This window comes from Podarcis vaucheri, assembly GCF_965113315.1.
Source record: "Podarcis vaucheri genome assembly, chromosome: 1".
NCBI classification, from domain to species: Eukaryota; Metazoa; Chordata; class Lepidosauria; order Squamata; family Lacertidae; genus Podarcis; species Podarcis vaucheri.
The window spans coordinates 74,426,191-74,450,934 of record NC_138759.1 but is presented as its reverse complement, the minus strand read 5'-3'; the positions used below and the strand labels follow the sequence as shown (position 1 = coordinate 74,450,934).

The window sequence follows — 24,744 nt, the reverse complement described above, 5'->3', positions numbered from 1 at the left end:
AGGGGCCGAGGGCCTCTGCAATTTTCAAGGAGGGGGCTGGGCCTCATCAATATTTTGCAGTGATGTGCTCATGCCATGTGCTCATGCCACACTCACATCACTCATGTATGCCACATAATGTGCATGCGACACATCAGCATATTGCACAGCATGTGCACAAAGTGTGAGCATGTCGTGGAGCACCGGCCCCCTCAATCGCAGGAACAAGCCAGTGTGCCTGCCTTACATTAATTATCGTGCCTACCTGTAAAAATGTTTGACTTTGAGTCAGACAGGGTGGCTCATAGTTAAATGAGGTATCCCAGGAGAAGATGTTCTCCTGTGGAGGATTTTCTCTCCAGCTTTCTACAAACTCTTCAATGTCTTCAGTAAGTTTTCCTAGGGGAAAGTGCACAAATGCAGGAAATTAACATTTTTATTGATCGGATTTAGATGGAAGCTATGAAAGAAATACAAAGTATCTCTGTCAGATAGATAGAAGTGTGACTGCTCCTGTTAATGCTAAATTCTAATCAACAGCTCATCCAAGGCCACTTCTTATATTACATTTTGTCCTCGGGGGGAAATGGTATAAAGACATTGGCACACAAAATGCACATGAAGCCCATCAATATTGAAGAGAAAAGTATATGTAGAAATCACAAAGAATCCATTTCAAAACAACACAAGAAGAAATTCTGGTCCCTTTCTGCTCATGGACAGAAGCTATTTAATAGGCAGTGCCTCCACCATCCCACTGGCCATAATGTACCAGATTCCCAGCTTTCATTTTAAAAAGCAAGCCATGTAGAATCTGAGTTATGAAGCAAAATGTGCAGTCACTATTTTGCCCATTTTTCTTGTGAGAACTAACCTGCTCTCATCTTTCAGTGTTTTAAGCCAGTGGATGAAGTCATAGCAATTATGGCATTTAGGGAAGTCAAACAAGACAAAAAGAGGGCTATAGCAGTCTTGCTCTTTCTAAGTAAGGCCTGTAACTGCTGAGGAACACAATAACATCTTAATAAATTAGATGAAATACTCACCATAACTAGTGGCAAGTTCATCTTGCAGAATGGCATTGTTGTTACCACACAGTCCATGAGTTCTGCCCAAGTAGTCAGGAGCCATCTTAATATAAACAGCAGAGGTACCATCCCAAGCCAGAGAGAATGCATACTGGTGTCTAACAATGACATAACCAGCTAATGCTTGGATGTACAAGTTCCCTATGGTATATGGTAATTGTATCCTGGGAAGCCAAACAAATACCATGATAAACAAACATACATTGTCATCCTTTATACCCATTATATATCAAACAGGCAGGAACGCGGGTGGCACTGTGGTCTAAACCACTGAGCCTCGTGGGGTTGCCTATTGGAAGGTCAGCGGTTCAAATCCCCGCAATGGGGTGAGCTCCAGTTGCTCTGTCCCTGCTTCTGCCAACCTAGCAGTTCGAAAGCACACCAGTGCAAGTAGATAAATAGGTACTGCTGTGGCACGAAGGTAAACAATATTTCCATGCACTCTGGCTTCTGTCAGGGTGTTCAGTAGTGCTGGAAGCGGTTTAGTCACACTGACCACATGAAGTAAGATGAGTGCCGCACCCCATAGTCACATTTGACTGGGCTTATCCATCCAGGGTCTTTTACCTTTACCTTCACCTTTACCTTTCCTATCAGTGCCTGCTAAAGATGTTCCTCTTTCAACAGACCTCTTGAATACCCAGTTGGCATTGATATTGGGTCAGAATTGATTTTATGTATGTGCTGTTTTAAAATGCTTGTTTGTTTGTTTGTTTGTTTGTTTGTTTGTTTTGTGTGTGTGTAATTGTTTGCATTTATGCAGTTTTTTTAACCGTTTAATATTTTAATTATATTGCAAATTTTTTTGGACGCCTCATGGGGAAATAAATAAATAATCTCTTTCCAATTATAGTAATTACTGCATTCCGCTATCAATCAATGATGCTATTTTTGTTTCCAATCACTTATATCACTCTTAGATTATGCCCTCATTTCTGAAGAAATGTACACACACTATTTTTTTCTGACTTAGGGTTACAAATTATAAACTTAAAATGACTTGCCAACTGAATTACTGTATTATTAATATGAACATTACTGAGTTCGTTTCACCCACAAACATGACTAATTTGTAGGCATGAAGATAGCATATAGTTACGAATCAATTAAGGGGCCTACATCTCTGCATATCAAAAGAACATGGCAAATAAAAACACCACAGATCATGAGAGTATACATTGAATTTACCCAATCCCTTTGTAGGTGACCTCACTACTTAATCTGATTTCCCCGTCTCCAGAAAAGTATAGGCTAATTGATCGTTTACAGGAATATGGAGAAGACTTGCAATCTGGATCATTATGGACCTGCCAAAAATGGGAGAAATAAGTATTTTAGCAACAACTATATTTTTGGCATTTCACATACTGCTTTAGGAATGTGGCCCCAAAATGACTTTGAAATTGCAGCCTCTGTGAGCATCTCTTATATATTCCTTTAAATACAGTAGCATTCCATATCTCATATTTATTCACTTCAAGATAAACTGGAGAACCATATTCAGCCTCCTGGTCACCACTGGAGGAAAGGTAGAATATAAATCCATTCAGTCAAAGGCTATATTACCTCCAGTGTCAGAGTCAGTACAAGAGGAGCCATGATACAAATAAAAGTCCCCAGTCCAGTATCCTTTTCACACAGTGGACAACCAGATACCGATGGGAAGCCAGCAACCAGAATAGGAGTGCAACAATCCTCTTCTCACTTGTGCTCCCCAGCATCAGGTTCTCAGATACTGCCTCTGACACTGGAAGTAGTACATAGCCGTCATGCCTAGTAGCCATTGACAGTTTTATCCCATTTTCATTTGGCTAATCAACCCCCTTTTAAAGCTATCCTAGTTAGTGACCATCACTACATCTTGTGGGACTTGACTGCATGTGTGAAGGAGTACTCCTTTTGAATACCAGCATTTCCATGCCTCTGAATACCAATTACTGGGGAACACAAGCAGGATAGTGCTATTGTGCTCATATCCTGGCTGTCAGCATCCTAAAGGCATCTGCTTGGCCACTGCCAGAACAAAATGCTCATCTAGAAAGGACTGTGGTCTCATCCAACAGAGCTCTTCTCAATCAAATAAAACAGAAACTGACCCAGATTTTTGTGCACCATCAAAGAGTATAATTTGATGGCACAAACAAAAGCAGAAAGCATTTGGAAAACTGGAAACTTGGAATATCTTGGCATAGTGAGATTATTCATCCACATTCTTTATAGCCTCAGACTATGGATAACACATGGATCTTACAACAACCAAAGAGTGCACGTGCTTTTTAGTTATTCCCCTACTGCAGGCCCTCCCAAACCACTCCAATAGCTTTGGGAAACCCACCATGACATTTCATGAGACATAGACTACTACCAATAAGAAAGATCAGCATTCTTCACCCCTCATGTACACAGAAGCACTTTACTTGTGATTTTAGGGGAAAGCAGCGTACACTATGCATGTCTACTCAGCAGCAAGTCCTGTTGAATTCAATGGGCCTTGCTCCCATTTGTGTGTATGATTACAGCCATGGTAAGTTGTAGTTCCCTCCCTCCCTCCCTCCTATATTACTTGAGCCACATTCATTCATTTTTATTGCATTTATATCCACCTTTTTCTTCAAGGAGCACAAGGTGGCGCACATGGCTTTCCCCCTCCTCATTTAATCCCCTCAACAACCCTATGATGTAGGTTAGGTTGAGAGGCAGTGACTGGCCCAAGATCACCCATTCAATTTCATGGCCAAGTGGAGATTTGAACACTGGCCTCCAAGATCCTAGTCTGATACTTTGACCAGTACACCATACTGGCTCTCTATTGGAGGAAGGCCTCCAGGATAGCCTGAGTCTTGGCACTGACCATAACAACTTCTTCCGAGCCCTCCAGGCTCTCCTCACTCAACTCCTTTCAGTTTCCAATGAGCTAGGCTAGGCAGCAGTAGGTATAGTTGTCACTCACAATCTTGATCAGCTCTGGGAAATGATACCCATATGCTCCACAGCACCATGCATGCTGAAGGATTGCTTGCAAGTCAAACCGTACAAGCAGCCCAACCCACTGGAACTATCAGTTCAAGAACTAGCAGGAAGGAACAGAATCAAACAATTCTCACAGTGGGTTTTTTTTTTTTTTAATACTACTACTACTAATAATAATAATGATAATAATGCATGAAATGCTCATATTTATTGCAAATCAGATTTATTTTAAATGATTTGGAATGAACTTTACACTGTCATTTCTCACTTGTATAGAGAAGCTCTGTTCGTCCAATTCATTCTGCCTTAAGAGAGTGTATGTAGATTTTCCAGAGAAAAAGTAGTAGAGCCCATCAAAGGTTTCATAATGGTATTGTCCCCATGTTCGGCAAATGTGGTCTCGTTCTGCACCTGTGTTGTATACTATGGCAGAAAAATGAAAAGAGATGCGGGGAAATCAATTTTTGAAACAGGATCTCTCACTAATGCCTACTCCTCTTCTTGGGGTGAGCTCCCAAAAAGGAGGAATGTTTAAATATTTATTTATTTAGCAAAACATATACTTAATTTTAAAAAGGAGTGTACATAAAACAATTATTGATAATACACAGGTGTGTTAATACACATAATAATATACATAAGCAGGGTTATTTTGTAATACAGTCATACCTCGGGTTACAGATGCTTCGTGTTGCACGATTTTGGGTTGCGCACCACACCGAACCCGGAAGTACCGGAACAGGTTACTTCCGGGTTTTGGCAATTGCACATCTGCAGAAGCACTAAATCGTGCTTTGTGCATGCGCAGAAGTGCCAAATCGTGACCCGCTCGTGCACAGATGTGGCGCTGCAGGTTGTGGACGCTGCAGGTTGCGAACATGCTTCCTGCACAGATCACGTTCGCCACCCAAGCATCCACTGTATCTTATTGCATTCGTATCATTGTGATTAACTGCTTTGATCATCATTTGGAGGAAAGGTGGGACACAAATTATCAATTAAAATCAATAAACAAAACATGTAGTTTATTTACTATACCCATCAATTACTATATCCATCACCTCTTCAAAAAGGCCCAAGAATACAATTGAGCCTTCTTCTGAAAAGAGGTTTGCCAGTAAAGCTATAAGTGTGGGTCTTATGTCATGCTAGACACAATATGTAACATGCAAACTACTTTCTACTCACTTTTCTGACATCTTGATCCAGTTGCATTATATCGACTACAGTCACACAGTTGCCAATGCACGCACTCACCTCCATTAAAGCATGTGAATGAATCTAATTAAGACAGAATGCATAATCCTTTATTTGCAAGTCATATACATGTTAAGGGGTAATTATATGGACACATGAAAGTAGATAATAGCAACACATGTTTCAGATAATGGACTGCAAGGGTTTTCTCAGAAAACAATTGTTTGCATCTCATTTGTGGACTGAAAATCACGCATCTCTTAACTGAGAAAAATGTTTTTGTTACCAACATGTGATAGAGTGTTGGCTACTGCTAAGCATTTATAAATCGTCCTACTTATAGGTACATCATACATTACAGATGTTAGTGGGTACCTCCCTGCAATTAGTGGGTACCATGTAGACCTGCAATTTCCCCTAACATATGGGAGCCAAACCATAGACTTTGTTTGGACTCAGAGCTATTACTACTTGTTGCAGTTTTTTGCATGGGATGGGCTGCATCCAAAGTTTCCCTTCCAGATAAAAGGCTCCTAATCCAAGGGCAATGACACCTCAAAAATAGATGGGTATCATTCTCACGTGTTAAAGGAACACCATAGACACATATACCTGCTCCTTCTGCAGCATGTAATGATTCCCATCCTCTAGGCAAAGAAACATTCCATCTTCTATAAAATGCACAGCGCAGTATTAAATAGCAGAAGTAACAGGATCCAAAGATTCCCTTCCACTCATGGAAGGAGTCTAATATTCACAGAAGCACCCCTTTCATTCACAGAAGGAACCTGTTGATCCAGCCCAGTATCTGTAATAGTTTGCAAAAATCATCTTTTTCTCCCCTCCCAATATTTAGTTTATAAAATAAATTAACTATTTAAGCATACAAATTGACATTTACAAGTGATCTAATATCACTGGAAAACTTCTGAATCATATTTCTACATACCACATAAATAATGTGTGACAAATAACAATCAATTAGAAAACTATTTTTTAACAAAATCACCAGTAATACTTTCAAGTGACCCAGTTTCATAAGGAATATGAAGATGTAGACTCAGTGTAATAAGAGTTAAATTTAATAAGCTCTAGGCTCATATTCTGTGTTGTTGAGAAGGATCAGCTCCCATTAATTTAGGATCCTGAAAAATACTGTAAGCCAATGCTTAAATACCAGGTAAATAGCTTTTGACGTTGCCAGATAAGCCAGAAATAATAATATTCATTGTATTCATCCTGTAATCCACCATTAACCAGCTGGCAAGAGAGCTGCAGACAGACTTTGAAAATGGCAATTCAAAAGCCAATTAAATTTCAAAGGCAATTTTCCATCTGATGTCCTGTTCTAGGTTCATTTTATTAATATTTTCATTACCAATTTTGCCCCAGTGCCTGCTTCTACATTTGCCCAGTTTGTGATGCCAGCACTGGAGAATTTTAATAGAAATGCTATTAATGGAGCTAGTGATCCATAGAATTCCTCCTGCTAGAAGACCTTATAAATTTCCCTCTTATATATGGGGCTTTCACACATGACATGTTCCACTCTCTGGCTCCATTTACTCTTCTGGATTCTTGTCTTTTACTTTGTCTTGCCCTTTGCCTCTGGCTATACAAAGTTTATTATTTCTATGGAACAGAAGAACTAAATTCTTCCCTTCCACTATTTTGGAACTAACCATTATCCTACATCAGTAGGTTATTAAGTGTGTGAATATAAATGAAGGTGAACCTCCCCATAAAGCAAATGTATTTTCATTCCTTTTCCTCCTTGGAGGAGCTTCCACACGTCCCATACAAATCACTTGGCATAGTGAAAAATTCCAACCTAGTCAATTTCATGTCTAAGGGAAGTTTGTCATAAATTCTTTTACAACATATGGGGTGGTATTCAACTAGGAGTTACTCAGAGTAAAGCCAATGAAATTAATGAACATGACTATGTGAGATATATTGCTTTCAATGGGTCAACTCTGAGTGAAGGAGGTGTGAATACCACTCACAGATTTTGTTGTATTTCCTAATGTATTCTAGACACAGCTATCACCTCTCCCTTACTTCCCCTTTCATGCTACTTTATCAAACTTTGTTTAGATACTTCATCCAGACTATATAAACTCTAAAACTGCAAACATTTTAATACTTAGCAAGCAGGCATCTTGTTTGCATGTACATAGTCAATAATGAGAAGTGTGAAGTGGGGACACATGTTACTGTGGTCAGTGATTTTTAAAAATAACCATAATCACATCATCATCATCATCATCATCATTATTATATACCCCGCCCATCCATCTGGGTTTCCCCAGCCACTCTGGACGGCTCCCAACAGATTTAAAACAGAACAAAGAGGGAGCTTACTGGATGATTCACAAATTGTGTTGTGAAATTTTCTTTGCCTGGAAGATACTGTAGTAGATGAAGAGTTATAAACTGATGTTCCAAATTCCTGTACAGAAAGGATAAAAAAATTAATCTAAAAAAGCATGGCACTGTGAAGGGCTTATAACTCTTTAGAAACATAGTTTTAAAAGATGTTGTAACACATGCTCATGTTTGCCATCAAGCTTTAAATCAAATTTCAAAAAAGGATTCAAGTTTTAAGCATAAGATAACCCATAATGCATTTGAGGCTAAGGCCATGTAGTTACCAAAAGGAATCTTTTTATCATGTAGATATTCCTTTTGCAGACACAAGGTTGTGACTCTATAGTCTGTTATCTCTATGGTTTGCAGTTATCTCCCAAGTGTCAATCATAGCTGTAACTTCACTCATCGGCTAAGAGCATCGAAAGAGAAACGAGATGCATTTCTCACAAAATGTTTGGATAAAATAGTGCCTGCACATTTTCTCTCAAATGAGGGAATCTGTAAGGTCTATGCTAAATAACTTTCAGGAGGAGGAACTAATCATGCAAATAGGCATTGGGTGGCAAAGCCATCTGGATAAAACCCAACCAACTGGGCAATATGGCAACCCTACCATCAGCCCAGCTGGGCAGAAACAGCAACAGTACTCTTCTTCCTTCTTCCCCAGATGGCTGAGAAGGCCACTATAGCTGAGTACCAAAACGTGTACCAAGCCTCCAGCTACCCACCATTTTAGTTTAAATCATTTCCACAACAGGACAAGAGCAGCAGCAAGTTCAGCCAATTAGTTCTAGCTTTGGGGGCTCACAGCCAATAAGGCCCTGAAGCAATAAGAGGTTGGACCAAGTCCCCTGGCCCACCTTCTCACTGCCGTACTGCCCTCACCACCCCTGAGTGGTGGCTGATAGGGTGAGCTTGCACTCACTCTTTATCTAGGGTGAAAATTTCAGAGATTAAGCCAGACACCACGTTGTTCTGCTTCCTAGCACACCTACATGTTGCTGCTAGGGCTCTGACTGCACAGGGCACTGGACTTGAGGTCCATAATGTGGCTCTAATGACACCAGCAATATTCAACAGTACACACATTTTCAGTATCATCAGCTCACAACCTTCAAGTGATGAGGCCAACAATCTGAAATAACATGGACTTTAAAAAATATTAGCCCATCTACACCCTTTTAGAATGTTTTTATCTGCTAAACCCGTTCTGATTTTATGCTGCTATTTCTTTTATGTAAATGTTTATTTTGCAACGGTTTTAAACTAAACTGCACAAGGCAAGTAGTAAATGCATTGGAAGACCAGGGTATAAGTTTTACAAATAAATGTATAAATAAATATTCCATGCAGTTGTTTGCACAAAGACTAATAACCAAATGCCTTGCCTCAACTTTACCTTTAATCCCCTCTCCCTACTTCCAAGGAGATGGATCTGACACAAAGCAAATGAACTACAATCTAGGACCCAGTTGGCAAAACCCGACTTGAAATGCTGGAGCCACCAGGGGAAGGGAGCAAATAGTATTGCAACAAGTGCTGTGAATATTTACTTGTTTATTTAAAATATTTATATCCATCTCTCCTCAGTGAAACCCAATAAACTAAGTCAAAACATCAACACAACAATTTAACCAACAGCAAAATTAATTGCAATAAACCAGTCAGAAAACATTAAAACAGCAAGGTGGGGGGACAAAGTAACAACCATCAATGTAACTTAACCACATGGGGATGGGGAAAGACCCAATGACCCATGTTGTGTCCAATTCCTATCCGTTGCTTTGGTCTAATTAGTTAAGAACTGCTCAGTGATGTTGTACTATGGATTGAATGCAATGAGTTCCCTTTATTTCCCCCCTTCCATGATTGCGTATGTGCTCATAAACAAAAGCTGAATGGGGTCATTCCTCATCCCTTTTCCCTGATGAGTCTTGAACTCCTGTTTCTTGCTTTCTATTCCCATGCCATATGCAGTGAACCACGGGAGGTTGCTGCTGTCGGTGTGCCTCTATGGCAGGCACCCCCAACCTGCAGCCCTCCAGATGTTTTGGCTTACAACTCCCATGATCCCTAGCTAACAGGACCAGTGGTCAGGGATGATGGGAGTTGTAGTCCAAAACATCTGGAGGGCTGAAGGTTGGGGATGCCTGCTCTATGGCCTCTCCCCTTGGCTGCTTGGCAAGAATCTTTCTGTCCTGGGATATGTCTTGAATTCTTGTCCCAAAAAGGATGCATGTGCTCTCTGTGGGTACTATGTTGTGTGCCCTTCCTTTTTCAGTCTGTGTGTTGCACGCCAAAACAATAGCACCTGCCTGAAGGGATATCTGAAGACTTGCAATGGAGGATCATTGCTGGCTGAGGCACTAGAGCTGATGGAGTGAGGGCACTTTAGCACTGCGGAGTGTGTTTGATGCAGAGAAGTAGACTGGGGTGTGTCCCCAATGATCTGACTTCACTGACACATTCTGTGTCTGAGTCACATGTGGGTGTTGTCACTGGCTCAACTCAACTGGTGAGCATCAGCAGTTTTTCAATGGGTGCTGATGAACTGTCTGCCATTTCCCCATAGTTTTGAGATTATCCACTCTTGGTCTACCCTCCTCTCCTGAGTTTAACTACTTCAGTTCCATTAATATGGTCTTAAATTACCCAAACTGATGATGTTCCCATTTCAGTTACATCTGCCAAATATTTATGTTCAAGTTAGAATTGTTTGGAGTGAGGGATTAAGGATCAACAGCTTGAAAAGCGGCAACTGAATGGTTGTTATCATTCCTTGGATGCTTTTCATAAAAGCAAATTTTTGGCCTTATCAGCAGTTGATTTAATTATTGTGATTGTGATTGTGCAGAATATTTTTCTCTCTGCAAAACCTCTCCAGAAACAAAAAGTGGAGAAAAACAAGATCAAGAAACAGACTCATATTGAGGAGCCTAATTAAGCTGTACAAAGTGACTAACTTCTTTCCTCATTCAGAAAATAAGAACCAGAAAGAAGAATGAAGGGAAAATATACTTTAAAAGACATGGCAGTTGATATAGTTCTGGTGTATAATTTAATTATAAAGAAATTAAATTACAAATGAAATAATTACAAATGGTTTGACAGCCCAAAGCAAAATCATTATAAAATTTTACTTAAAAAAAGAAGATAAAAAGTAACTTTGTACTGTACCAAATAAAACCTAATTATAGACATGCATCCTTTTCTACTTGGTGTGTTTTATTATTGACTCAGTAAATTGTAGAACTGCACCCTATTCCTTAGCAATTGTAACAACTTTATTGCTTTTTAAAATATTTTTTCTTTCATTTATTTTTTCTATAACATTTGTCATTATTAAACTTAAAAATCTTTTTTGAAAAAATGAAGAACAAAAGTATTGATTTTATAGCACTCAGACAGAAGACTGAACATTACAAAAAGTAAGCAGTTCATAAGCACTCGACTTTGACAGAACTAAGAACAACTTGCATTTAACAGTTTCAGATCCCTAAGAATTATTAATAGGAATCAGGCTTAAATGTTGAATAAGCTTGTTTTTGTCAACAAAAATAAACATTAATTTAAATGAAAGTATTTAATTTAAATTACAATACATCTTATCAGCAACATAATGTGTTAATGTAATAATTGTTTCTGATAATTTAGCCCCGTGATTTATTTTGGTTTTGTTTCAGCTTATTTTACCTACAGAAATAAAATGATATTATCCCTGTCTATTATACTAACTTTCATAATCCAGGTACAACAGTTAGAATGACTTAAAGCTTACTGAAAGGTATCCAGATCAATATGCTTATAAACAAAATTATATACCTATTTTGATTCATTGTTACATTGTTATAAATGTAACATTGCACATTGTTATAAAATAATCATATAAAGCCTGACAAAATTGTTGTTATAAAGGTAATGTTATAAAATAAGCATTTTTCTTTACAAATCCAAGCATATCATTTATTCATTCCAATTTCTGCCAAGATAGAATTCAAAGAAAAACAACTATTAGAATGCATTTGGAAATTTGAGTGGGGTTTCCCCTCTACTTCTAGAGTTGGATAGCTGAAGTTCCTCTACTAAATAAAAATGGGCAAGTTTCTATATATGTTTTTACGTACTAACAGGTCACTTTCAGTGACCAATGTAGCAAATCTCAGCTTTACTGACTCATATTACAACCATAGTCAAGAATCCATCAGCCGGAGTCATTAATATCAAAAGCTCATCAAACCGTTTCAATACCCTTCTTCAATTATAATATGTATAGCGAGGGAACATTCTACTTAAAGCCAAGAGTATAATTGTCTGACTATTCTTGCATGTTATTTCAGTGAAAGAACCAAGGCAAAACACTCTCAGAGCAAACACAGCTATTGCTGAAAGCAAACCCTTTCATTAAAGCTGTTTGCAAACCAAGTCATTTTCTCAATACTGCTAGAAAATGGAAGGAAATAAGGAAATGTATTCCGTTCAGCAGCTGGACAACACAGTGCCAAATGGCTGAAAGAAAACATTCACAGTAACTGGAACACCCATCCCCATCCCCTACCCCACACACTATAATTTGTTGGATGCATGGTTGAGCCACCCTGTGAACGTCTCCTCCCAGCACTCCAACCTTTCGAACACAGAAAAAAACCAGCTCCCATCAGGTGAGTGGGTGCCCTTTCCTTACCAGCTCTCCCAGGGCACTAGGATCTCCTTTCCGAAGTACTGCACTGCTGCCGTTCCTAGGCGGAAAAAGAACAAGGCCGGGTTTGTTTAGCAGAGGTAATCTGCACCTTTCTTACTCATGCAGAACTCAGGGAAGCTGCACCTCTTCTCAGACTGAGGGCCCCAGGTTGAACTGCGAGTTTCCTTTGGAGCGAATATCAGGCAAAGTGGGCTTAAGGGGTTTGACTCTTGGTTTTTCCGAAAGGGTGTGTTTCTACTCTGTCTCTGGTTGCTTTGATTAGCTCCTGAACAACAAAAACACACCAGCTCCTCTCTTATATGCAAGTCTCCTTTCCCTAATTACTCCCCTCCACCTTGAAATGAAAGCCACAAATCCTTAATTTCTCCTCAGATAAATTAATCCATCTCTCGTGAGTCTGTAAAACATTAAGAATGAACAGGTTGCAAATTGCGAGCACTTAGTACATTTTAAATTGTATCAATAAAAATGCTGGTGTGAATATAGCCATGAAGAGTTATTCCCCATTCTCTGTGGCCTCATATGTACTTCCAGCAACTAAACTCATTTCTTACTCAGTAAGGGAAATAAACAGTGTAATCCAGAAGCCTTTCATGCAGAAATGCTTCCATTTATTTATGTTTATGCCCATTTAATTATATCTCCATAATTCTTCTGCAGGCAAGGGGAAATAGAGGAAAGAATTCCATAACCTGCCTAAGATATTTGACACAGGAATATAAGAAAATCTGCTCCCCCAGGTGATTAACTGAAGAGGCAACCAAGCTCTGTGCCAGAAGCACAATTAAATTTCATATATTACCAGATTCTGATTACAATTATGAGTCTTGTGTCACCTTAAATACGTTTTTATTTTATTTTTTGTAGCATAGCATGTTCTGTTAACTAGGGACCGCTTCATTAAATGATTGAGCGGCTTTAGCCCATGAAATCTTAGACCGCAATAAATCTGTTAGTTTCTAAAGGTAACAACATCACTCTTTGTTACTTTTGCTGCAGGGAACTAACAAAGATCTGCCTCTGGAGGCAGATTTTGATTCTCCCACCGCTCACTCTCACACCTTGTCAGAACGCACAGCACATTTCAGCAAAGCTTTCCCAGTTTAAACCACCATTCATTTCTCAGCCCAAACACCTCCAGGTCTGGTAATGGTCGCCCAGAGTCGGCTCCGAAAGAGCCCCTGGCCCTTTAAGAGTCAAATCAAAGCCCAGGAGGGGCAGATTCCCCCCCCCCCCAGGTGCAGCTTTCCCCATCACCCTGAGGTGAGCAAAGCACTGGTGGAATTTTCCTCTCGTTCTATTAAAGAGACAGGAACCGTCCCGAGTCTGAAGTTGAGATGCCAGTTAAGGTAAGCTTCCCTGACGAGCGCCCCGCTTTTCTGCCTGCTTTGGAGCTGGGAAGGTACGGAACGGCGAGCCCGCTTTCCCAAGCTCGCTCCGGGCCGCGCGCAGGGAGAAGGGCAAGTGGAGCACGCCGCGCGCCCCTCACGCCCCTTACTTACCTCGCCTGGCCGGGGGCCGCGCTCCTCGGAGACAGCTGCGCAGCCACGCTCCACGCGAACAGCGCTGCAAAAGAGGAGGCGAGCTGAGAGGAGGCTGGGAAGGCGCGAGGCTGCCCAGAGTGCCCTTGGCGCCCACAAACCAACGCGGCGCCTGGAGCCCCTTCTCGGCGCCTGGGTAATAGTAATAATAATAATACTGATAATAATCCCCTCCCCCACCCACACGTTTGAAAGGAACCGACGACGACGACACCTCCCGCCTCACAGAAACCGCGCGCTTTCCGACACTCACCCTGAGGCACCCAGACGTACACCAGCATCCCTTTCGCGCGCCTGAAGCGCGGCTCCATCGGAACGCAGCGAGCGACGAGCTCTCTGAGGTGGCCGCGGGAGGCGAGGCTGAGGGAAGGCGAGCGCTCCCCTTACCCGCCGCGCCTGGTGGCCAGCATCTCCGCGCCCCGCCGCTGGGCAAGTGTGGACGGCAAGGGGTGGACCCGCACCGGCCGGCTCGCTTCGCCTTGTTCTCGTTCCAAACGCCGCCGCTCGGCGCTGGGGGGACGCCTCCCCTCACTGATTAGCATAATGTCGGCCCCTCAGGAGGAGGCGCCGTTCCCCTGCCCCTTCCATAGGGAGCGCAGCTCAGGCCTCCAGGAAGAAATGGGAGCGAGGCGACGACCCGCGGTGGGAGGCTCGGCTGGGGACTCGGAAATGCCCTCGCTCGGGTTGATTCGCCCGTGGCTGGCGCGCTCAGAAAGAGGAGGCCACACAACACCCCGTTGGGCGCGTGTGAATCTAGGGAGGGGATACAGGCACGCACCTTTTGGGCTAATCCTGCAGACTCTTTATTCTGAGACCTACTCAAAGGAAATATGCATTGGATGACAGCCTATAAAGATGCTTTGTTGATGGATCTTGCTTCACATATATATAGTTTTACAATTTAGGATATTCATTTAAACAACCTTAAATACCAACAACTTTCCTTCTCTTTCCATGATTCATTTTGCATAACATAAATCCCTGCATATTTTACATGAACTAAACCAGTCCGTATTCCATTATTACATCCCTCAAAACTTATTTACACTGCTGCCAACGTTTTCAAGTGTACACAGTTCCCCCCATATATTCAATAAACATTTTCCAATCTTCTTTTAACATACGTTCTTCTAAAAATTATTTACAAAAACATATGTTCTTCTTGTTCTCTTATTCTATTTTTAGGTCCACAAGCTACACATATTCCATCAGTTGCCATTCTTCTTGAGTTGGGACCTTGCTTGTTTTCCATTTTGGGCTAGCAAAAAACAGGCCACAGTAGTGTATACATAAATTACCTTTATGTATAAAAAAAAACATTAAAAAGTGTATTTATGTTGATGCATCTTACATCTGAGTATGATCAAGCTGCTGAGTGGACCTCAGAGCCTCTCTTGTGTTATTTATTTTATTTTTTATTGAATTTATATACCACCCTATACCCAGAGGTCTCGGGGCAATTCACATGTGCCACATGTAAATGCAGAGGGCAGTGGTATTGCAGAATGGGAACAAAGGAGTCATGGGAGCCTGTAAATGTGATACAAATCTATTCCATACATAAAATAGGCAACTTAAAATGGTTATAACCTAAAATATATATAGCCACAAAGGCCAATGACCATTTCTCCATATGCAACACACATTGGCAAACTGGATACATGTAAATTTGTTGGTTTAATTAGGTTGTAATGACATGCACAGTGTGCATGAAACATATCTCTCATAGCTAGATGCATTTTAACTAAAAAGTGTTTGGTGGCAAATTGAGAATTCCAAGCACCAGCCTGAGCATGAGCCAAGAAGGCATAGTCCTGTTTAAGGTGTGCCACGATAACAGATTTCCTTCCCATATTTTCAAAATGAAATATGTAAGCCTCTTAATCTCCAGACTTTGTAAATGTCAGTTTGGATAGCCCCTGATACAGCTCATTTTTATTACAAAGTATAATCATTAAATATTTCTGTGTTTTTTACTTCCTCACATTATTTAAATGAAGGTACTCCTTTTATTTCTAGCTTTTTGCCATTCTGTGTGTGCACTTTCTCCTCTTTCATTCCTTTGTAGTATTATCTTCTTCCCTTCCTCCCTGCCTCCTCCCTCTGCCATCTGCCATACTTTCTCTCACCCTTGTCTCCCTTCCTTCATCCTTCAGCTATCTCATAACAGAAGCTTTAAAAGCTTCCATTGCCAGGTGAGAAATTGTCTCAGATGAAAAGAGTCCCTTTTCTGACTGCTTTAGGAAGTCTGTTAACAGCAAGTAATTAAAAAGATCTCATTCCCGTCTTTGTAATTAGTCCCCAAGTATTGTATTTCCAGCTGTAACAAGTGATTCATTTCAGTAGGAATGATGAAACCACAATGACGTCTTCACCAAAACTCAGTCCTTCTGTAAGCACAAAATGAAAAAGGGTGCCTTCTAATTTCCCCCCTCTGTTTATTTCAGCACCCTGAAACATTTAGCTTCTTATGCTGCATTTGCACCATAACAGAAACATAGCAGATACACAGCAGAACTCATGATTTTCAAACCTGGGTGACCAAATTCTCACCAACAGTTGACATTTACATGCCTATTGAGTTAGCATCTAACCTCTCAGAGTGAATGCAGAGGGAAGACAAATGCCAATACATTTAGAGCAGCTAGCAGGCACTGTGTGGATTGCACTTTCCCAGCAACAATATGTCATGGATTGACAACTAGGAAAAATCTATTTTCCTGCAACCAGGTTTCTGTCTGGAGAGTAGAGACTTGCATTTTCCTTCAACTGATCTTCTGGCTGAGAAATTACATATGGAGATGCTGCTTGTCTGAGACAAGAACACAGATTATTTCACTTCCTTGCACAATAATGAAAACATCAGGGGAGGGGGAGAATAGGCAAGATCTATACAAATAAATCAAATCTGCACACTGAGATCTGCTTTTGTGCACAAATTGTCTCTTGCTGGGCAAGGTTATTTGTGTTCCTGAAGTACAGGGAAATATATTACCGTGGCAGACTATGACAATTACTCCAAGTCTGTCTTCAATATTATGTACACTGAGATTTAAATGCCAGTACCATTCTTCTGCTATTACAGTGGTACCTCGGGTTACATATGCTTCAGGTTACAGACTCCACTAACCCAAAAATAGTACCTCGGGTTAAGAACTTTGCTTCAGAATGAGAACAGAAATTGTGCTCCAGTGGTGCAGCAGCAGCAGGAGGCCCCATCAGCTAAAGTGGTGCTTCAGGTTAAGAACAGACCTCTGGAACGAATTAAGTACTTAACCCGAGGTACCATTGTATATTGTACTTTAATAGCACCCCATATAGGACTACTTGGTACAATTAATAAGCTGCTAATTTACACACATACACACACACATCAAAATACAATATATGACTTTTCCTTAAAGGGAATATTTCCAAACTTAATATTTTGCAGGAATCACTCATGCAAGTAATGAATAAAACTAAAATATAAAGCTTGCTTCTCCTAACTTAGACAGGGGAAACCTAGACTAGAAAACACCCACAAATATAAGCTTCAAGTGACAACAGAACTTCCACAAATAAACATTCAGTTCCATGTAAACTTGCTTTGATGGCCTCTGTTTTCAAATGTACCCAATTTTCTGGCTTTTCTAGTTATCAGTGTGTCTCAGAGATTATATATAGCAAAGTTAACTTTCTGAATGGCCTGGAAGTATGTTATCTATTTGGGTATACACTGATTGCACCACATTTCTAAGTATAAATTCAGAGAACTGTCCATTTATTCCTTCTATCTGATTCCTCCTTCTTAACCAATTCCTGGTACACAAACAGGCCTCTTTTCTTATTCCATTACTGTTAAGCTTACTCAGCAGTCTTGGGTGAGGTACTTTGTCAAAAGCGTTTTTTAAAGTTCAAGTACACTATGGCAACCAGATCACTTTTATCTATTTGCTTGTTCATAGGACTTGCCCTTGCCAAAGCCATGCTGGATCTGTAGTAGCAAGGCTTACTCTTCTATATGCTGGTTTATTTTATCTTTTAACAATACTGTCTACCAGTTTTTTTCAGAATAGATATTAAGCTAACAGGCTTGAAATGTCCACGGTTTCCCCTAAATCCTTAAAAAACAAATTTTGTTACACTTGCTATTTTCCAGTCCTCGAGTATGGAAGCTGATCTGAGGGACAAGTTACATATTTTTGTTAGAAAATCAGCAATTGCACTTTTGAGCCACTGTGGTGGATGCCACCCAAAACCAGTGATTTGTCACTTTCTGTTTTGTCTGTTAGGTTTAGAACTTCATATCTCATGACCACTATCCACCTCAGTTCCTCAGACAGCCTTCCTGCAATTTGCAAAACTTAGTTCAAGCACTGGGATCTGCCCTACTTCCTATGCCTACTTCCTCTTCCTGCAAACCTACCAGCCTTCAACACAAGGTGAGTTGCGTCCCATTCCCAACACTTCCAACAAGTAACTGGTCTTCTTCTTCATTTTCTCCCCTTCCAACCTTGGCATTATACTTAGAGAGGGAAAGTCAACATTGTGATACTACAATCTGCTTTCCAGATGGTATTATTTCCCCTCTCCCCCCTCCATGTACTGTTCTGGGGGTTCTCCTAATTCCCCCAATATGATTTGGAGGGCACAGGGGCACCAGGTGAGAGAGGGAAAAGCCCATTGCACTAGTGGGACTGGCTATGCTGGCTTCTGCTCACACAGGTGTTTAGCTGAATTGTCCAGAAACATTACTTTTGCGTTTATTAGGTACCTCTCTGCAGGATTTTAAAAAATGTCTGGATTTCCAAGACATCACAAAGTACTTTTTGTTTTTGCTTTGGCTCATATCACCTTCTACAGATGACAAGTATAAAAAACCTTGCAAGGATATTTTAATTTAGATTGTACTTAAAAATAAAAACAAATCAAGGATAATTGGACTAAATATTTTGAGTTCTTTGCAGGTTTTTGTCTTATTTGTATTTGCTTTTCTCATAGCTTTCACCATGAGGTGGTTTCATTTCACTTGACAAGGCTCCGAGGGCATCACCTCAGTCTGAATAAGGAAACAGAATTGGCATCGCAACCTGGAAGGATTTAGAATAATTTCTAATGGCAGCACTTTCTTGGTTTGAAAGTACAGCAGTACCATTGTCACAGTTTCTGTGCATGGAATGAAGCTAGTGAATGCTACAGACTGTGCCTATGACCTAGACGGAAAGAATGAAGAATGGAAAGTGTAGGAGAAGGTGGAGTTATGGAATGCACCTGCTACATAGACTTTTCCTGGATGGGCTGGAAGAGGAGAAGGAAAAGGAAGGTTCTGTAGCTTGATGGGAACCTTTGGGAGTGAGGGGGGTGTTCAAAACTGTGGCTGATTCATTTTCAGGTGAAATAACTTGAAAAACTGTTTCTATGCAAGATCATTCTGCTACTGACAAAGTTGCAAAGTTGAGAATGGCAAGATTGTGTTCAAACCATAATCCTCTACAAAATGTATTACATCTGCCTGCATTCAGAGGGTCTATAACGAAGTGAAATTTTGACCATCTTGGACCCAAAGAGTCCACTTGTGTGCTTTGGGGTAAGAATTCCCCTTCCAGCTGCAGTTCCTGATGTGGATCTTTGGGATCCTACCCTAAGTTGCAGCACAGAACGCTTATAAGGGAGACTTCCAAGTGCCCAAAGTCATGAGACACTGTGTGTGAAAGTTAAGCAATAGTGCAATCCTATCCAAAAGAAAGTCCTATTGATATCATTGGAACTTACTGCCAGAAAATAGGCTTACCGCCTTGAAGTCTCATTTCACTGGGAGAATTAATTAGCAGTTGCGCAACTCTCTTCCATCGAAATCAATGGGACTGTAAAAAGTGTTTCATTGTGCGTAATTTCACCTGGACGAACCCTAGTGTAATATATAGCAGAAAGATAAGATTTGCGAGAAATAATATGCAATGGAAGCTGATCTGAGTTGTCCCCCTTTCACTGAAATTCATGGGAGGCTGCAGGAGATCATCAAGAAAATGTCGAGGCAGCGCGAGGCGACCTGGTAAGCGCCTTCCTTGCCAATAACATTCTTCCTCGGACAACCCGTCTGCTTGCGCAGGCCGGCCCTTCCCGCAGGGCTGCGCTGCGCCCTCTAGCGCTCGGCCGGAGTCCTGCGTCCTAACCTGCGCCCAGGACCAGGAGGAAACGGCATCGGCTGGGTGCGCGCACCGACGAAGGTTCCCCAAGCGAAGGTCGCTCTCCCCATTGCCATGGAGCGGAAGGTGGCCAGGGAATTCAGGCACAAGGTAAGAGAGGGGCGCTCGGCCCACCGCCTGCCCTACGATCCCTGCGGCGTCCTCGGGCTTCCTCGCTAACCTCACTTTCCGCCTCGTAAGCGAGAGAAGCTGCTGGCGCTGCCAGCGAAGGGAGTGTGGGCATTGCGCTGGGACTATGGACTCTCGGTGTCAATTAACTCGGACCTGGCGGAAGGGGGAGCAGGGGGAGGGGAAGGGAGGCTGGCATGCTTCCTTCAGCAGAAGAAAGTTTCTTTTTCCCCAGTGGACCCGAGGTGTGTGGCGGATTAGGGTAAGATTCCTCTGGGCAGGAAGCAGCAGAGCCCACCCTCGCCATGGGCTGCTCGCAATGTGCGCGCCCAGCAAACCTGCTTCTCTCGCCATCCATCTTTCTTCTACCGACCCAGACCTGCCTTTCCCTGCGCCTCTCAAAGCAGGCGAGCGGAAGGCAATGGAAAGTTCAAGGAGCTGACCTTGCCGTTTCTTAACTTTCTGGGCAGTCTTTACAACAATAATCAACATCACTACATATATAGAGATATATACATATATGGGTGCATCATCATTTTAGAAAGTCTCACAGAGCAATTTCTCAGGAAAGAAATACCCTCCAAAAACAGTTTTTGCCTCCTCCTCCTCCTCCTCCTCCTCCTCCTCTCTCTTTGGTGTTTCTTTGTCAATGACCAAGAGACTTGGCAAGGCTAGGTGTATTGCATAATAGCTCTTTTGTTCTTACCCTTTAAAAAAATATGAAAGCAAGTAGCTGCCAGACAGCAATGAAAAAATTCTTGACCTAAAAGTAGGCGAACACTTGTTCTTGAAACAGAATTTGACCACATTGAGAAAACAAAGAAACAAAAAAAGATTCATGTGCGATTTGGCAGGCAAAATGATATGAAAATGGTCTTTGGCAGTTTCGGTGAAGTGGGAGGCTGTAATTCATTCACACTGTAAGAGCGTTTTTAAGCATCATACTGGAAATATATTGGGCTGTGTATAACTAACTTTGTTGGACCCGTTGAAATGAATGAATCAAAATTAGTCATGGTCATTAATTTTAACGAGTCTATTGTAAGTAAAAGTTAGCTGAATACAAACCATTGGTGGGGGGAGAAAATGAAACTCCAGTTTTGTTCAGAATGCCCTTAACGTCTATGCAATTTATGTTTGTATGCACTCTTCTTAGGGATTTTCCATAAAACAAATACACCAAATAATTGTAATTATTGTTTTTATATTTGCAACCTGCTCTTCAGCCAAGAGGTCCTGTGGGCAGTACACAACATTGTATTAAAATACAGCATATCAACATAAAAGCCATTACAATGAAATAAAACCAATAACAGACAATGCAGCAGTCCAGGAAGGGCCAGATGTTATTAATCAACTCTCTTCTCCACTGAAGCTACCTGAGCCTCAGGTGACAGTAATGGCTCTAGGAGCCTTCAGAGGCAATGCAGCTCCATCCTCAACAGGCTGCCTCCTCAACTCTTGGACCCACAATCAATACCAACCATATTTTATACCTGTGCATATTTCTAGTAAACAAATAATCATGAAGAGCACCCAGCTATCCCCACTAACATTGATCTTCCCCCCTTTTCTGCCTGTACCAAACTCGCCATCTAGGATGATTTAGTCTCATTTTTAAGTTCCATCCAGTTTCATTTTAAAATTGCATTTGTACAGCTTAACTTCGAGTTATGTGTCTTATTGGGCTCTGCCTTTGCCTTTTTTTGCAACCAGCTCATAAACACATTTCTCTAGAAACAAGCCTGTAATAATTACCTGGGAATAAACCAATGGGAATTACTTATGAGTAGACACATATGAGATTTCACTGCCAGTTACCATTTACTTCAGTAGCGTTATTTCTAAATAAGCATATTCAAGACTGCTTTTTACATTAGCAGAAAGAAAACCTCTCTCCTCTTTTGTCTTTCATGGCTAAGAACTACCGGTAAGTTATCTAACAAAATGTTAGGCTTAATTTGCTTCCCACTATTATAAATAGGGAAGCACCATCATGAAATTGAATGGTGAGGTGAGGTTAAAATATTTTTGGCAGCTTTTAATAAAGGATCTCTGCTTCTGTAACTATGATTGTTATTCATATCTGTTAACTATAAGGGTTGGACTGGGTTGCAGCAGACATATTGCTCTCCTGTGTACCTAACATAATATTTATGGTCTTGTACCTTGTACTTGTGGCCTTTTATGATGATAATATTCATAAATCATCCTGAGACCAATCAGAGACTCTCACCACAGTTCCAATACCTCTGTACTATAAGCCATCCCAGCCTCCGAGACATACAAAGTGGAGCATATTAATTTCAGCCAGATACTAATGGCCCATTTAATGCAACTGAACAACAGTGCGATCCTAACTCATATTCTGTGCCGCTGGAAGGAATTAGGGTAAAGAAGATGGGACTCTTCCCTGGCAGAGGAGCTCCATTGCTATGGAGGCTCCTTCTGCACCCAGCAAGGAAGGAAATTGTTTCCAGTGGTTCTTCTGTCAGGGATAGCCTGAAGAAAAGCCCAAATGGGTTGCCAATCCTTGGAAGCGGGTGCAGCGGACCTGAGTGAAGACTTGCTCAGTCTGGTCCACTGCCAAGGCTCCACCCCACCCCCCTCCATGGCCAATTTGAATTGAATAGTTGGTGGGCACTCCCATCATTCCCCGCAGTCGACCTTGGCCAAAACCAATGGCCAGGGCTCTTTCCACCCTACCCCAGGGAGCTCTGCTGGACTGCAACTGTAACCCAGCCCTGATTCTGGGTAAGCATCCTTTATTGTGTCTGGACACATATGCTTGGATCCTAACTTTCATTTTATGAACAGAACAGAGTTCACATTTTATGGAAGGATAATTTCTTACTTCCTCCTTCCCTCTGCATCCGGGAGATACTTAGGAATGATGTGGGATATAGTACGGGATGTTAAAGATTTTTTGGGGGGAGTAGAAATGCCCACACCCACGTGAATAGAGGAGAAACTTACAACCCAAGCCATAGACTTCAAAATCTAGTCATCATTATTTATGTTCTTATTTTATGTGCTCTGCTGCTGGAAAGGCCAAGTGATGCCATATTGAACATTGTTGCACAATTTATGTCCCTTCTGCAAGTAATGCTCAATTTACTGTTGCATATTAAAAGTCACTAAATAACTTATACATATTCTGCTCATATATTTATGGGTGTTTTGGCTTTCCCATTTGTACATCATTCTATTTAGAATACATAGTTCAGTGATCACATGAATCCTAACTGCTTGTTCATTAGAGATTTGGGTGGGGGGAGGGGGCAGGAAAAACAAGCAATGACGAAGAAAATGGTTTGACAGTGTTCATGGAGGGTGTGTCTGCACTGTAGATTATTTTCCTTTTGTATTGTCAGATGTTCATTTGCATTGCTGCAGCAGTTTTGTATGGGGCTTACATGGTTCTTCCTTAGACCTTATTAGGAGCATCTAGGGCACAGGGCAGCTGCAAGCATTTGATTATATTCAATCAATGCAGGTGTGTTAGGAGGGTGGCTGCACCCACAGGACCCTCCTCCTTGTGCCATAGCCCTATCAAAAACTCATTGTCATAGGCAGCAACTTTAAGAAAAACACATTTACACAGGGAGTTCCAGCCATGGAGCTTCACCATTATATTTTGTGTTTTCAGTCTAAAAGACAGCTGTGGTCACTATAAACAGCTGTCAACAGTAAGTCCTATCCCATGTTTCAATGCCCCTGCACAGCAGTGCTTGGGGTCAGGATCCAGCTAGAGGCTGAAACCCATTGACTCCATGACTACAACTTAATACAGTTCAAAGGATGCAAGGGATATAATTTCCATGAACACCTGTTTCAGCCCAGCACCTGTGCTTCAGTGCTGCACCTATTCCTTCAATTGAAGTGCAACCCCACCTGGGTAGCACACCTAATTCGCAGATGTACAGTGTACAACTCTGTACACTGCCTCCATCTTGTCAGGATTCAGCTTCAGTGTATTGGTCTTCACCCAGCTCTTTACTGTATCCAGGCATCAATCCAGCACACACATAGCCTCAGATGACAGAGAAAAATAGAACTGGCATTAACATACTGATGACACTTCACTCAAAATCCTCTGATGACCTCACTCTACAGCTTCGTATAGATGTTAAAAAAGATGAGGGACAATATAGAACTTTGTGGGACTCTAGAGCACAAGGGTCATGGAGCCAACCAGAAATCTCCCAATGCAGCTTTCTGAAATTGACTCTGAAGGTAAAAGAGGAGCCACCATGTCACTGTGCTGCCACTTCCCATCTGACAGAGTTGCTCCAGCAGGATCCCATGGTCAGTATCACCAAAAGTCACAGAGAGATCAAGGAGAATCAACAGTATCACATTCCACTTGTCTCTCTCCTGGCAAATGTCATCTATTACGGCAACCGAGGCTTCCTCTATGCCAAACCCAGAACTAAACCTGGATTGAAATTCCTTCAGTAAATATGCTGGGGATTGCATTACATGGCTGAATCATGCCCCATTATTTTTTGCAAATGTTACTTTGCATGTTGCTTAAGTAGGCTAAGCAATCTTCATTCTCTTTAGCTCTAAGGAATGAACCAATAGTACAGGATATGGAC

At 41.4% G+C, this 24,744-nt stretch overlaps 2 protein-coding genes across 8 annotated transcripts in view; one reads left to right on the top strand and one right to left on the bottom strand.

The window, feature by feature from the left end:
- OTOG (otogelin) overlaps window positions 1-14,186 on the bottom strand; it is a 98,393-nt gene extending 84,207 nt beyond the window's left edge. The window contains exons 1-9 of the mRNA XM_082192748.1: window positions 14,101-14,186; window positions 13,809-13,872; window positions 12,289-12,343; window positions 7,599-7,686; window positions 5,226-5,318; window positions 4,306-4,460; window positions 2,256-2,374; window positions 1,026-1,231; window positions 245-378 (exon numbers count right to left, since the gene is read on the bottom strand). Of these exons, the coding sequence (XP_082048874.1) occupies window positions 245-378; window positions 1,026-1,231; window positions 2,256-2,374; window positions 4,306-4,460; window positions 5,226-5,318; window positions 7,599-7,686; window positions 12,289-12,343; window positions 13,809-13,872; window positions 14,101-14,158 (972 nt within the window). The 5' untranslated portion in view covers window positions 14,159-14,186. The remainder of the gene's footprint in view (window positions 1-244; window positions 379-1,025; window positions 1,232-2,255; window positions 2,375-4,305; window positions 4,461-5,225; window positions 5,319-7,598; window positions 7,687-12,288; window positions 12,344-13,808; window positions 13,873-14,100) is intronic.
- A 3,935-nt stretch (window positions 14,187-18,121) lies between these two features.
- The window catches only part of USH1C (USH1 protein network component harmonin), a 49,045-nt gene continuing 42,422 nt past the window's right edge, over window positions 18,122-24,744 (top strand). For 4 of the 7 annotated variants that reach the window (XR_014212644.1, XR_014212645.1, XR_014212646.1 and 1 more), the window contains exon 1: window positions 18,122-18,271. Coding sequence is in view for 4 of the 7 variants with exons in the window: in XM_082193861.1 (XP_082049987.1) it covers window positions 18,227-18,271 (45 nt within the window). In the remaining 3 variants the exon portion in view is untranslated. Of the gene's footprint in view, window positions 18,272-19,968; window positions 20,126-24,744 lie in introns of those variants that run through there. The other 3 variants (XM_082193859.1, XM_082193858.1, XM_082193860.1) reach the window with 3 other exon arrangements.